The sequence below is a fragment of the Nelumbo nucifera genome, chromosome 1 (genome assembly GCF_055504915.1).
Source record: "Nelumbo nucifera cultivar China Antique chromosome 1, China Antique-T2T, whole genome shotgun sequence".
Lineage (NCBI taxonomy): Eukaryota > Viridiplantae > Streptophyta > Magnoliopsida > Proteales > Nelumbonaceae > Nelumbo > Nelumbo nucifera.
The window spans coordinates 165,832,997-165,848,007 of NC_142649.1; the positions used below are offsets into that span (position 1 = coordinate 165,832,997).

A 15,011-nucleotide genomic window follows, 5' to 3' on the forward strand; every position below is an offset into this window, starting at 1 on the left:
AACGATGGTTGAAAGAAATGAGAGATGGACGACGAAACGAAGGTCGTCAATGACGGAAATATTGTAGGTTGGGAGATTTTTCTTCCCAGAATCAACAAAAAATGGACAAAACCCTTTGAATGACCAAACCCATTTAACAAAATAATAATAATAATAATAATAATAATAATAATAATAATAATAACTCAGCTTTGCAGGGTTTAAGTTCTAATTCCCTTTAACACACTCGCCCTCTGCATTCTCACTATTTTAACGATGTTGTCTGATCATGTTGTCGATTATTCGCAGAGCGACCTATGAACTGAAGCTCTTGTTTGTCGTAAATTTCAAAGTAGAGGTGCCAATTTTCCCTGTCCCCGACGGGTATCCGGGCTCCCCGATCCGATGGGGTGGGGGATGGGGGGTGCCTTGGCGGGATCGGGGACGGAGATGGGGTATGTATATTATTCGTTTTTAAAATATTAATTATTAAAAATTTAAAAACAATAAAAGTGTAAAACATTAAAATAAAATCCTCGACAAAGAGAAGAGAGAAGTCGAGAACTCTCAACTCTGTCTCTAGAACAGTTAAACCAGTGAACCCTAGCTTCGTGAGTGCCTTTGTCTTCCTTCATCTTCGATTATTCATCGTTGATTTGCCGACCGCCGTCACCGTCAGAAGACTCAGAACCCTAGCTTCATGCCTTCTCGAGTGATAGAGAAGAGATACTCAAAGAAGAGTTTCAATCGTGATCAATCCTTCTAACCTTCATCTATCATCGCTAACCGCCGCCAACCTTAACTCTCCCAACAGTCCTCTCTCTCTTTCTCTCTCTCAGTCTCAATCTCTCTGTAACCTCTTAATCCGTCGGGGATTCGGGTCTCCGACAAAAAATTTATCCCCGTCAGGGTTGAGGATGGAGGGGGATTCCTTTCCCCGTCGGAAATTGGAGACATGGATAGGGGGATTTCTTTTTTTTTTTACTTTTTAACAACCTGTTGGAAACCCATAGAGAAATAATTGAGATTTCGATGTCCTTGAGTCGGTAATATTTGACATAATGGTGAACATAATTTGATCACGATAGGTTAGTGGATTTGAGTCTATTTTCATTGTTTCTGTCAAAATCGTATTTACCTCTTTAGCATGATTAATAAATATATTAATTTTGGATTGATTAACTTAATTTGAAAATAACATGTTGCTGACCTGAAAAAAAATTTCATTATTATTTGAAAGGTTTTTAAAAATGTTGAACATTTATATGTCTTTTTTTTATTTTATATGAATTTTGTATTAATTTCTTTGAAGTTCCAAGTATTAGATCATGGATGTATGTATTTAGTTTTGATTTAAAAATATAGATTTAGACTATATTTGAATGTGTAAGGGATAGACTTATATAATACTAAAGTATTGTTGTGGAATAAAGGCAGTAGTGGGACTATTTTACTATTTAAATATATTATTATTTGATTTAAACAAGTTAATTGTATTGATTTTGTTTTAATTTAGGTTATATGTCTTCTAATATAGAATTAAATGGGTATCAAAATCATGCCGTGTCAATTTATTTAAATAAATGAGTTATGCAGATGATTTTATATTGTATTACACATATAATAAATAAGTTATATTTGTGTTTAAAAAATTAACATGATTAATTAATCGTATCACATTAATACATTGATTCATGTATCCGAATACCTTTACGTTAACATAATAAACGAACACGATAGAAAAACATGAATTATCACCCTTACTTGTGAGTGGTTTGAAGGGCCCTCATATTAGTTGTCTTTTTTTTTCAATTTTATTTTTCTCCTAATTACCAAAAATTTTCTGTTTTCTCTCGGCCCATATATATAGTTTTAATTTCCCTTCAATTATTGGTATTCATGCCACAGTGCAAGAGGGGATGCCTAGAGTACTTTCCCCTGCTGCTCCTGCTCGCAAAGCTGTGTATAATTGTATCCAATTACGATTGAGCACATCAATGTTACGCATTGCATCACCCATTCCACCACGTACCCCTTTTTCTTTCTGCCAACAAGTGTATTCACTAATAAGATTTGGTGGCATGCAACATCAACTTTCCGTCAGCATCAAACGTGTTTGGTTATTGGGCTTATTTAAGTACTTTCTGCATCGTCCTCCTTCACCTCCGCCTCAGGTAATGCGAAAGTAACTTTTAGGTGAAATACTTTTTGAGGTTTCTAACTTCTTCAAGGTGGCGTTTCCATTTAACATGTCCCATGTGGGCTGTGGCGCACCTACTACTTGTTTTAAACCAACAAAATCACACTGAACAAATGTGCTATGTGAAAGGCCTATACTTTTTTACAGTTTTTACGTCCTCAAAATAAGGATGTGAGTTGATGAGACAGACCTAACTCAATACCAAACACCATCTTGGTGGCCAAGGTTTGTGTTAAAAAGGAGATCTAGCAGGACGACGAAGCAATTGCCAGCGGTAAAAGGAAATATGTATTTTGGTGATCAACCAACCAAACCAACCCCAACCCCAGAATGCAATGCTCTAATAAAAAGCATACTAGAAATTATTAACATGCATGACCTTACAAGAAGAAGAAGCTAAGCTAGCGAATCTGAGTTCTCTCATTCATCATCAACTACGTACTGAGAAGGCCATCTCCAGCTCCAGCTCGTTTGATTATTACACTTAACTGTTTTTCAACCACGTAGCCAACCGAATAGCAATAATAAATAAGGCCCCCAACCGTGCGGAATACATAATACCTGGCGGTGAAGGAGCAGGCCCACTCTCTCAGTTTCACCGGCCTCCCTCTATAATATTTTCCTATTGCACCCACTTCATCAAATAGTGATAACACCCCTTGACTCTTTGAGAGTGAGAGCTGCGTTTCAGTTTTGCAACCAGCCACTGAACGTCCACCACGTATCCCTTGGTCTCTTATAACTCAAAAGTTCATTACTTCTTCGTCGGTAATGCGTACGTACCAGTCTCTCCACCCACCACGTTCTATATAAATCCATGCATTACTCCATCCTAAGACCTGAACACCCACGCCCAACCCTAGTGTAAGGCATCTTCATCTTGATCAACTTTGTCTAGCTAAACTGTTTTGCATCATGAAGTGGGTACCCAATTTTCTCTGATATCGATCACTGGAGAAGCTTTAGAATTTAGATCATCATCAGTTGATGAATTCCGGTAGTACTCAAAAATCAGCAATAATCATAGCCCAAGGAATAATGTCCCAAGTCATCACCTCTCTCCCACTTGCTCCGGCCTTGGCCTTTGTGTCTGCTCATCTCCCAAGCGTGGTGCTTTGTTCTTTACTTGCAATTTTTATCGCTGCCATGCACTACGTGAATCGTCGTCCGAGGATCTTTATGCTGGATTTTGCGTGCTACAAGCCAGATGATGCTTTAAGGTGTCCTCATTCCATTTTTCTGGAGCGTTCGGGTCTTTTGGGAGTGTTCTCTGAAGAGAGCATGAATTTCCAGAAGACAATCTTGGATAAATCAGGGATTGGGCAGAAGTCATACTTCCCCCGGGCCTTATGGATGTTGCCACCCAATCCGTGCATGGCCGAGGGAAGGAAAGAGATGGAGACTGTGATGTTTGGGGCCATCGACGAGGTCCTGAAAAAGACTGGGGTGAAGCCTTCAGATATTGGGGTTGTGGTTACCAATTGTAGCGTCTTTAGTCCAACTCCTTCTCTAGCTGCCATGATCATAAACCATTACAAGCTCAGAAGTAATATTAGGAGCTATAGCCTCGGTGGTATGGGTTGCAGTGCTGGAGTTATATCCCTGGACCTTGCCAAACAGCTTCTCCAGGTTGGTTTCTCTCTCTCTCTCAAGTCTCAACCTCTCATGCATATTCTGCTTGCTGTTTTCATTTGGTTTAAGCTTATTATATGTTGTTTATCTCTAAAATAATACAATTAACGGTCACCGTGATCCCAATAAATCACAGACAATAAAGATTTTCTCTTTTCTTTTATAATATTTTGCCACGTGAAACTTAACCAGATCAACAAGTTAGGTTCAGCCTTTCTGTTTTTTTTTTCTTCCTTCTTCTTCCCAGTAAAAGGTAGGTGCTGTTCCGGTTGCTTTGTTTGCCACTTCACGTGTCAAACAACCATCTTTAATGAAGAGATATTCATCACAGCAACTACTATCTAACCATATATATCTGATTAAAAGGCATTCTAGATGATTTTTTTTTTTTCATTGGAGCCAAATTTTCGAAACTTGTTTGGTCCATCGGAACTTGGGAAAGTTTACTCAGTTGTTAACTAGACTGAACGTTGGTTCGATTTCCAAATTTCGAAGTACAGTTAGTAAATTCAATTGAGTGGTTTTACATGGAAGGTCCTTTTGTATTCCTTTCTTCATCCGCTGTGCCTATGTGCATGATATGGCCCAGTTGCCATGTATTGCATACACAGAGGTTCTACTTATCTTACACCAATCAGCTTTTTTTATTACTTTAAGCATAAATCAATTTTTTTTTTCATCTCCGTCCTTCACGTATATAAATAAATTGGAAATTCATCCTCCATTATTCCATCACGTTACCATGCACCATATAAAAAAGAAAAAAAAAAACTAATGCCCATATGGTCAGGAGTCAATAGTCAGCCAAAATTCTGTCAAACTTTGACTGAGTTATTTTCACATAAATTGTGGAACGATATACAGTTGGTTGTTATTTTCACATAAATTTTGATATTTTTCTATATTTTAGGTTTTTTCATTTTCTCCATTTTAAAATTTTGATTGATTTATTATACAATTAGTATCAAGCAAATGGGGAAGAAAACAAAAGGATACTTTTACTAATTAAGTGCTAGTGCAACGCCTTTTTTCCTAATAATCCCCACTCATCACTTGGTCCAAAGTCCAAACCTTGGAAGTCTGTTCTCTTTCTCTCTCATGTGAGAAACACAGACAAAGACACATTTCAGCCACTATTGATGGTTTTCTACCAAAAGGTAATAAAGGCAAAAGTAGAAGAGCAGAGCAATCATAAACACAAAACTTACAAACTGCTTAGACCTCAAGATCGACCAGGACTCGATATGGAGTTCGGATTTGCTGCCCACATCCCGTGACGCATGCAACTGACCTCATGATGACCCACCTGTGATGCATGCAACTGATATTTATATAAATAAGGGGAGAGATTAAAAATATAAATATAGCAACCAAGAGAAAGGCTATACTGGCAGAAGCATCCGGATTGCTGCATGATGTTTCAGTGCTCCCGTGAACCCTAAGCTTTTTACTTGTCTTTGTTCGAAATTAACGTTTTATCTCTTTCCCATTTCTGTCTCCAATATTATCAGTAACTCATCAACTTTATTAGTAGTTTCCTGTTTAATTGGTTCAAGATTGGCTCTGCTTATAAGTTATAAAGACCATGTTGCCATGTTCCTGATTAGGAAATTAATGGAGGTATTATTGGCCCCTTCAGATAATTGACAGTCACCATCGAACCACTCTTTGTCTTCGATTGTATTTAGACTAAGCGGCCTAAGCCGGAACGGATTTATATAGTTGGTCTCGAGGAACCGTTCAATCTAATTCTGAATTATAAAGAAAAGTGAACCATTTGGTAATTAAGTTGGTAGGTCAGGTCCCTGAATATGTTTTTACTCTCTAACGGTTGTTGGCTCAACAATAAATTTGTTTGTTTGTAGCCTATACCTATTGGTGGCCTGGTTTTAACTTTTATCTTGGTGGATTCTGTTGTTCTGTTGAAGTGAAATCGACCCAAATAAGTCCTGTTTCTGGGTTTTTAAATGATTAATATTACAAGTAATTATAGAAGAAATTAGCAAGTGATGATCTCATGCATTTGGGCATCAAATAAACAGGTGCATCCGAACTCCTACGCTCTAGTGGTTAGCACAGAGAACATAACTCTTAATTGGTACTGGGGCAACAACCGCTCCAAGCTCGTTTCCAATTGCCTCTTCCGCATGGGCGCCGGCGCCGTCCTCCTTTCAAACAAGATGTCCGACCGCCACCGCGCCAAGTACGAGCTCCTCCACACCCTCCGCACACACTACGGTGCGGAGGAGCGTGGGTACCGCTCCGCATACCAGGAAGAAGACGAAACTGGAATTGTTGGTGTGACCCTCTCCAGAGACCTAGCCACAACGGCAGGAGATGCGCTGAGGACCAACATCACTAAGCTAGGTCCTCTAGTGCTTCCTCCTTCGGAGCAACTCTTCTACTTGGCCAATTTGATTGCAAGGAAGGTGTTTAAGATGAAGATAAAGTCTTACATGCCAGACTTCAAGCGGGCTTTCGAGCATTTCTGCATCCATGCAGGAGGTAGAGCTGTCCTTGACAGCGTAGAGAAGAATCTGCATCTGACGGATTGGCAGATGGAGCCTTCAAGAATGACCCTTTACAGGTTTGGCAACACATCCAGCAGCTCCTTGTGGTATGAACTTGCCTACTCCGAGGCTAAGGGGAGGGTCAAGAAGGGGCATCGGGTGTGGCAGATTGCACTGGGTTCTGGTTTTAAGTGCAACAGTGCTGTGTGGCGGGCACTCAGGACCGTAGATCCCACCAAGGACAGGAATGCTTGGTCCGATGAGATTGATGACTTCCCGGTTATCGTGCCCAAGCTGGCCTCAACTCAGCATTGATCCTCATCAACAACTTTGATCAGTCTTTGATTGAATATAATGTTAATGTCGTCGATCTTAGGCATGTTAATGCATGTTTATATGCCTTTTGCTATATCTTTGGTTCCCATGTCAAAAAAGTTATCAGATGGTTTCAACCATCAATCAGAAATATATTCTCATGTCATTTAATTTCCATCATCACTAATGGAAAGGAATAACTCAATTAATTAGATCAATGGTCAATGGATATATATGGATAAAATAAATAATGGATCATATGTTTATTTACCTTTTTTTATAGTTATGGTTATTTTTTTCTCTTTTAATGAGAGATATATAGAGAAATGGGGATTCATGGTAAGATGCCTTAATTTGAACAATTATTTATTAATTAAGACCTTTTTGCTTTTCAATAAATTATTTAATGAGATAAATGCATTTATCTACTAATATTAATTAATTTATTTATTCATATTATTTTATTTTTTAAGTAAATAAGATAATAATCGTTTTGTCCTGACAATTTTCCCTAGAAGTTATTTATCTATCTGAAAGATCATTATCATTTATCACTTACTCTGGTATAATTCCACTCTTTCAAATATGTCATGTCACATTTACAACTTCTTCCAAATTCAACTTTATCCACACTACACAATTTAATTATAATCCAAATTTTGCATGGGCGGGTTAGCCTCCAATTGATTTCTGATAATGCCCAACTTGATGGCGACATGACAAATCGGAACCACTCATATTAATGAAATTTATTGTGTTAAAGTGAAATCTGAATATGCCACTGCAGGATTTGGGACCATATGGAGGTCGGTATGTCATCCATGGCTTGATAAATCGTTTTCCCAAAATTTCAATAGGCCAACAGAAAATGTTGAATGGTCCATAACTAACAAGTGTGGATTCTCCAAATCATCATTAAAAGATGGACATTTAAAATCTGATATTGAGATCAGTGGCTCCAATTTGCCAAGTCACAATCTCTGTAAAGACAATGAACCAGTACTGATGACTCACAGAAGTAAAAATTTCCAGAGATGTTTCCAATGTAGACTGCAGTGGCCTCTAAAGATCAAATAGGAAGTAAAATGATGTGGACCCAAATGAATGAAGTGATCAGACCTTCAAGTATTTATATTTGCATTTCCATGCATTTACACCAGTACAAATGAAAATCACACTGCAATCAAATTGAGCCTGGACGAAAAAATAATACTTAGACTATCACTTTATTTATTATTTAAATAATTGACTATTCTCTTCACAAATTTTTGTGTTACCAGGAATACAACACGTAGACGCTAGGAACCCAACAAATATTGAATTGGTGTATCATTGACCATTGCATGTGCATGCATGTCCACCCCAAAGTTTGTAACAACTGCGTTAGGTCCAGGCATCCATCATGTACAAATTCAAGATTTAAAGAAAGAGGGATGGACTTCTGATTCTGCGAGTTCGGTTTCGGTCAGTGCAAGTCTATGCACACGACATCAGCTTCAGTCAGTGCAAGTTTAAACAGTTTTTATAGCCTTGTATTGTTTTCATACTTACGTGTTTTATTTTATGGGAAGATATTTCTATTAGAGCTGTTCAAACGTGTCTCATACCGTTGGAACCTTGCATTCGAAGTATCTTCCACACAAATATAGAAATATTCCTAATGCAAGGCCATAAGAACAGCACGAACAGGCTTTACACTGACCGAAGCTCTGCAGGGGGCATGGCCATTCAAATATCAAAACACCGTCCTTGTCATCAGCTATTAATTTCCTGCCATTTGCTACCCTTGTAATTAATTAAAATAGGGTGCAACTTGGGCGGATTCGGTGGTTGGGCTTTTGTCAAAATTCGAATAAACTCGGTCCAACCCGAAGCAGTGTAAGATGCTATCATGGGCCAATCTAAGTTACACCAAAAAGACGGAAGATGTAAATGTAAGTGGGTCGGTTAAGTGGGTAAACCCTCACTGACCCGATTGCATCAGATTATTAGGTTAGGGTTAACTCAGCCCTAATGCGGCTTTGGTCATCCTTATCCATAAACCCATGCATTTTGCATAGCTTTTGCCATTTGTGATTGAAGGGCTCTGTGATGCAATACACCTATGAACTGAACTGAAGTAGTTGGCGATAATATTTTAACCTTTATTTGATTCTGAAAATATAATCGATATTAGACTTTTAATTAAGGGCTTTTTACGGAAAAGTTAATGATGAATTGACAAAACCAGATATATTTAAAAAAATAATTGTAAAAACGGTGGGCGGGAATGAAAAAATCCATCTTATGACCAAATTGCCCCTGTTTAATGAAAAAAATCCATTTCATGAATTACTTTTCTCCCACACACACTCTCTCTCATCAAATCACTCTTCGCACCCTTGCTCAGCACTTTCTAGTTTCTTCTCAAAGTTTTCAAACTTCCCTTCATTAACGCAGATGCTAGCCCTGTGGAAACATTAAACAAAGTCCTGTAGCTAACTCTACTCAAGCCCGGAGACTGAACAAGCTATTCATAAAAAAGGATGCCTCGGTCTCGTCGGTCAGATCCAAGACTCATGGTTGTTCCTTACGACGATTCTTCATCTCTTACAACCATGTGTTGAATCTAAGCTATTGTATTATGTTCTGTTCACCCCCCTTCCCCTTATTCGATCAGAGAAGATTTGATCCAATGTGTTATATATTTATAAATATAAATATAATATATATATATATTATTTATTTATATTGTATTTTTGTAAATTTATTATATTAATTATTTTTTTATAAAAAATATGTATATATATGGTGAAAATAATTAAAAATATTTGTTTTTTCTTTATTTAAATTGGTATATTTTATTTTTTCTTTTAATAATTTATTAATTAAAAAAAAAGACTCAATAGGATTTAAATTCAGATCAAGTCCTATCAGATCTGATCTAATCTTCAGATCCAACATGAATAATATCGGATTGGATTCAAATATACCCTGATTCGAATCCAATCCAATCCATTTGCATCCCTATGAAAAAGCACTAAGGAGGAGAAAACATGTACAGTACCATCTCTTTTATCTCAAATCTGTACAACCAACAAGTCCAGCCATGGCGACACCTTCAAGTAGCATTTCGGGATCTTCTTTATCCTTATCTCTATATAGCTTCAGATCTACTAAGCTATGTGTTCCTTATCTGGTTTCTCATAATGGGGATATCTTTCCTATTTTTATTTATTAACGCTTGCTAAAGTACTTTTCTCACCAAGGTTCCTTCATTCGGAGTTCACAAGAAGAATAACAGAATATTGAGGAATCAGAAGACAGAAGAAAAGTAAAACAAGAGAGGGCAATTTAGTCTAAAAAGTGAATTTTTTGTTCCGCTCACCGCATTTGCTATATAGGATTTAAATACGGCGTATTGTATCAGTATCGGTCATAAGAGATATGGGAAACACTACGAACAGGTATGTATCCTCTGAATCGTTCGTATCGAAGAGATACACATCAGTATCAGACCGTATTATATTGTATCGATCGATACGCGTCAATACGAACTGATACATGGGTGATTCGCATTTTCGCACGCTTGCACATCTGACAAGGCTTGAACCCAAGTCACTACGCGCAGACTTGAACACGTCTGTATGCCACTAAGGCAACCATTAGCTCTTGTTGAAAAGTGAAACAAAATAATTCTTTATTAATGCCTACATGTAATCCTAACAAATAACATATATTTGTTTTCAATAATTGTAAGTAAAGATTAAATAATATTATTTAAATTTAATATTTTATAAACTAATGGAGTAAATAACTTCTCAAATCCGCATTTATATCAAAAAGAGGTTTTTAATCTCAAAACATTTATATAAATAAAAATATTAATAATAGAATGATAATTTTAGTACTTAAAATTTATAAATTTGAATGTGAAATGTATCTTAAAAATTTTATAAATTATTAATTAATATTTTAATTTGCATTAAATAAAAATATATTTATTATTTACAAAAAATGACAATTTATTTCATAAAATTATAAAAATAATAATATAAAAAGTTTAGTAATTAAAAATTATGAATTTGCATACGATATGTATCTTAGAAATTTTAGTATCTTTGAGAGAGTTTAATATAAGATTATATATTTTTATAAATTATTAAGTGATATTTTAATTACATTTTATAATAACATTTTTATTGTTTACCAAACATTTGAGAATTAATTTTTAGTTGATTATTCAGTTAATGTTAAAATGTAAAAATATAAAAATAAAAACAATTGATATAATAATTACATATAATAGTTGCATGTGTTTTGTGGCATGAACTTCAATTGAAAATAAATAATAGCTTTGTACATGTATTAATTTATGAAAAATTATATAATATATTTTAGGACTCTAGATTAATACATTATCAATAAAAATTGTATGATTTCTATGCATCCCTCTATATTAATTGTAATATATTTATTCACAAATACTATTAGAATATACATTTCTTATGCATTTATGCATTAATTTTGACTATTTTAGCCTAAAATGTAATGTTATTTATATATTTATGGAATTTATATGCATTTCCTGATGTATACAAGCGTCTCCATGTTTTTTCATCCGTATCCATGTATTTCCAAAGCGTATCCGTATCCAAGTGGTCTGATACGATACCCGATACCGATACTTTAATCCTTGTATTTATTTCTAAACGTATCCGATTTTGTCAATTCCTCAGACATCATTAATTTTTTGGTGAAAAGCCCTTTAATTAATGGATCATTTATTAGAACACCCCCTATAGTTTTACAGATCTACATAAATCTACCCTATAGTTAATTTTATTAGAACACCCCCATGTAGTTTGCAACCTATTCACTTAATTGACCTTCTATTAAGAAATGTTTATTTTGCCTAAAAATAGTAACATGATCACCTAAATTGAGTGAAAAATGTTAAAGGGCATGGGCCCATGATTGTTTATTTCAAAAGTATCCCTGAACTTTTTTGTACAGAAAACAAAATTGACCAAATGGAACCACACAAAGTGGTTGCCCGTATCTTATTAAGGGCAAAACCAGTATTTTTATTTTTATTTTCTTTTGATTAAATTTATTCAAAATAGACATTAGGGTCAACCTGTAATTTTCAATTATCATCTAATGAAAGGTCGATTAAGTAAATAGATTGCAAAATATAGGGAGTATTTTAGTAAAACACAAAGTATAGATAGATTTTAGTAAATAAAATTATAGGAGGTGTTTGAATAAATGACCCTCAATTAATTGAACTACAGCATTTTTTTCTAAAATAAGAAAAAAATTGCAGAATTGATCATACTATAGTATAAGGTCTTTGAAAATAATTGATCGTAAAAAAGGCAAAAAAAAAGTGAAGTCGGCAGGTTGTTTTTTAAAGTCTGTACCATATGCCCAAGTCAATTTTCAATATTTATGTCATATAAGTCTATGTTTTGATGTCTTAGTTAGTAGTCCTATTCATCATTTGCTTGGTAGGTTCAATAAATCAGTCTATTCAATGAGATGAGGTTAATAATACAGTATAAAGTGACTTTGGAGTCCGGATCTGCTCCCCACACAAAGCACCTCTCACGGACCTTACAGTCTCATCCTATTATGTATTGAGAATATCTCCCAACCTTTAGTTGTTATTCATGGAATAAATCTCAATTCATGACTCTCACAATGTTGATAGCAATTTTGATTATTGACTTAAAGACCGGCTGAAGTGATATTAAACATCACCATGAACCATTTCATCGATCATCAAGATTATCGTAGGGGCTGTTTGGCATCGTTGTTGTTTCTTAGAGCAATGGTGCCACATCAGAAAAAATGGTGCTCCAATTCATGCCTCGAAAATTGGGAATTCATAGTTTGGAGTAATGTTAAATTTGGCGTTTCCTAGAGCTGCAAATCGTTGCAGCCAACAGGGCAGTGATGTGGCACTGGATAATGGATACCAGTGCTGAAAACGTTTCCTGGAGCAATGGTACCAAACAGAAAATGTTGTTGTTGCTCCAAGAAACGTCCTATCTGACAACAACAATTCCACACAAAAATAAAGGCATCATTTTCTAAGAAAACGGTGCTGCAACTGCAACATCGATGCCAAACATATACTTAATAAAAAATATATGTAATTGAGAACATTCAATGGAGCATTAGCAATCCGAAAAGCAGATTTTTAAGTATGGCACATGTTTAGCGAATTGAATTGGCTTGCCGATTTGATTGCTCATGGAGTCGATGGGTACTCTACCCATGCACCTAGTAAATGAAGTCAAATTTGGTGTTAATAAAATTGTGTCACACTGTTCTCATAGTCATTTTCATCCCATATTTGATAACATCTTTTCATGAATAGAAAGAAGTATGGAGATTTTCTAATATACGGTTGAGAATGGCTGTGAGAACGGGTGTGAACACAATTTTGTGACTTCAATCCGCCCTCCTAATAAATAGATAGGAGTATAAATATAAATATATACAAGGTTTTGTGATCTACTTATTTATATTTGTATTTGTACTTTTTCCCGACTGAGCCTAATAGACAGCCCCGATCAAAGAGGAGTATGAGAAGGGACACAGATTCTCATATTGAGCATTATGATCTCTGAATCCACAAGTTTGGTAGTTAATTAATGTGAAATTTTTGTTTGTGAAGTAGTTCTTGCACTGAATAGGCCTGCCTGTCAATGATATTCAAAAATCCAAGGTTTGATCTAACATCTGACTTAATTATCTTTGATTCAGATGGTGTATTTATATAATTGGACTGAATTTTGATTTTACAATTTGCAATTGGATCAAATTCAGATTGAACTCCATCCGATCTGATTAAAATCTGAATCTAATTATATTATGATCTTTATTAATTTTAATATATAAAATTTATATAATTATATTTAAAATTATATATATATATATTATAAATTCAGTATTGCTATATTTACTAAGGTTCAAAGTATCGGAAACGTAAGGTGTATCGGAAAGATAATTTAAGAGACGTATCGGGATACGCTTTGGATATGTATGGATATGGATGAAAAATCAAGATACACATAAATATGTTAAAAAATTTAAATAAATTCTAAAAACATATGAATAACAATAGTTACAAGTTTTAGATGATTGTAAATAAGTTATTTAAAAGTAAAAAACTGTAATTTAATGGTCTATATAAAATTCGAGATATCGAGACACACTTAGTAACTATTGACCAATGATGGAATAACTAAAACGTGAAAAAACAAAAAAAATACTAAAATGTATATTGATATACATTAGTTTTAAAATGATCAATATAATTTATCTTAATATTTATTAATACATAAATTTTAATAATTAATTCTAACATTTATTGATAAGCATACACTAAGAAAAAGAGAAAATTTACTTAAAAATAAAAATGCATAAACAAATACAAAGCAAAAGGGCATGGCTTAGTGGTGAACCTCTAGTTGTTAAAGCTTAATGTATAGGGTTTGAATCTTGTTATTGCTAATTTGTAGTTTTTATAATAACAAAACGAATTTAATGAGAAAGAGTGTTATTAATTAACAAAATTAATGAGAAGAGAATTTCAATTAGGTGTTAAAACTAACATTCAAATTTAAAATTATGTATTAATTAACTAATTAATGAGAGATAAATTCATTTAAATATAAGAGTAAATATATAATTAATGAGAGGTAATTCGACCTTTATAATTTAATGAAATTAATGAGAGAGAAGGAGACTTGTATCAGGCTGTATCGGACTATTTCGGGCCCGAAACGGTTCAATACATACGAAAAATAAATGCTACAAATAATTTCTATGTGTTCCGTGTATCGGACTTGTACCGGAATGATATGTATTGACTGATACGGTCCGATACGTTGCGAAATTTTGAACCTTGATATTTACATTAATTATTATATATAAAAATTAAAAAAATTAAAGCAGAGTTGGATTAAATCCGAATCTGAATCCCTTACAATTCGAACTTGAATCCAAAGCCTTCAAATCCAATCAAATATCGGATCAAATTCGAATGTGTTAAATAAATGGGATCAGATTCACTGAATCAGATCCAATTACAGCCTTAACAGTATGGCATTAAGGCTTTGAAGTGTATATGGTACGCCTGTTTTGTAATTGAAAGCACATTACACAAAAGACTATTTTGTGCTCAAATTAAGGCTCCGTTTACATTTATTCAGTAAACGTTTGGTATTTGTGTTCCTGCAAAACCCAAAAACACATTTAGTGAGGGTGTTTATGGCACATAGGCACCATTAGGCACCATATCAGTAAAATGCTAATAAATGTCTATTTTGCAAACTTCAACACAAATGCAATTAATGAGTTATTTGCTGACAGGGCACCTA

The 15,011-nt window shown here is 34.6% G+C and overlaps 1 protein-coding gene across 1 annotated transcript; it reads left to right on the forward strand.

Annotated features, from left to right (window-relative positions):
- Nucleotides 1-2,848: 2,848 nt before the first annotated feature.
- On the forward strand, nucleotides 2,849-6,884 carry LOC104613269 (3-ketoacyl-CoA synthase 20-like). The gene is made up of 2 exons (XM_010281011.2): nucleotides 2,849-3,808; nucleotides 5,854-6,884. Exons 1-2 carry the CDS (start codon nucleotides 3,167-3,169, stop codon nucleotides 6,634-6,636), a joined length of 1,425 nt encoding a protein of 474 aa, XP_010279313.1. The 5' UTR covers nucleotides 2,849-3,166; the 3' UTR covers nucleotides 6,637-6,884.
- The last annotated feature ends 8,127 nt before the right edge of the window (nucleotides 6,885-15,011 follow it).

Coding starts and splice junctions, on each gene's coding strand:
- LOC104613269 (XM_010281011.2), top strand. CDS start 3,167: ATGAATTCCGGTAGTACTCAAAAATCAGCAATAATCATAGCCCAAGGA. Junction 3,809..5,853: donor TTGCCAAACAGCTTCTCCAG/GTTGGTTTCTCT, acceptor TCAAATAAACAG/GTGCATCCGAACTCCTACGC.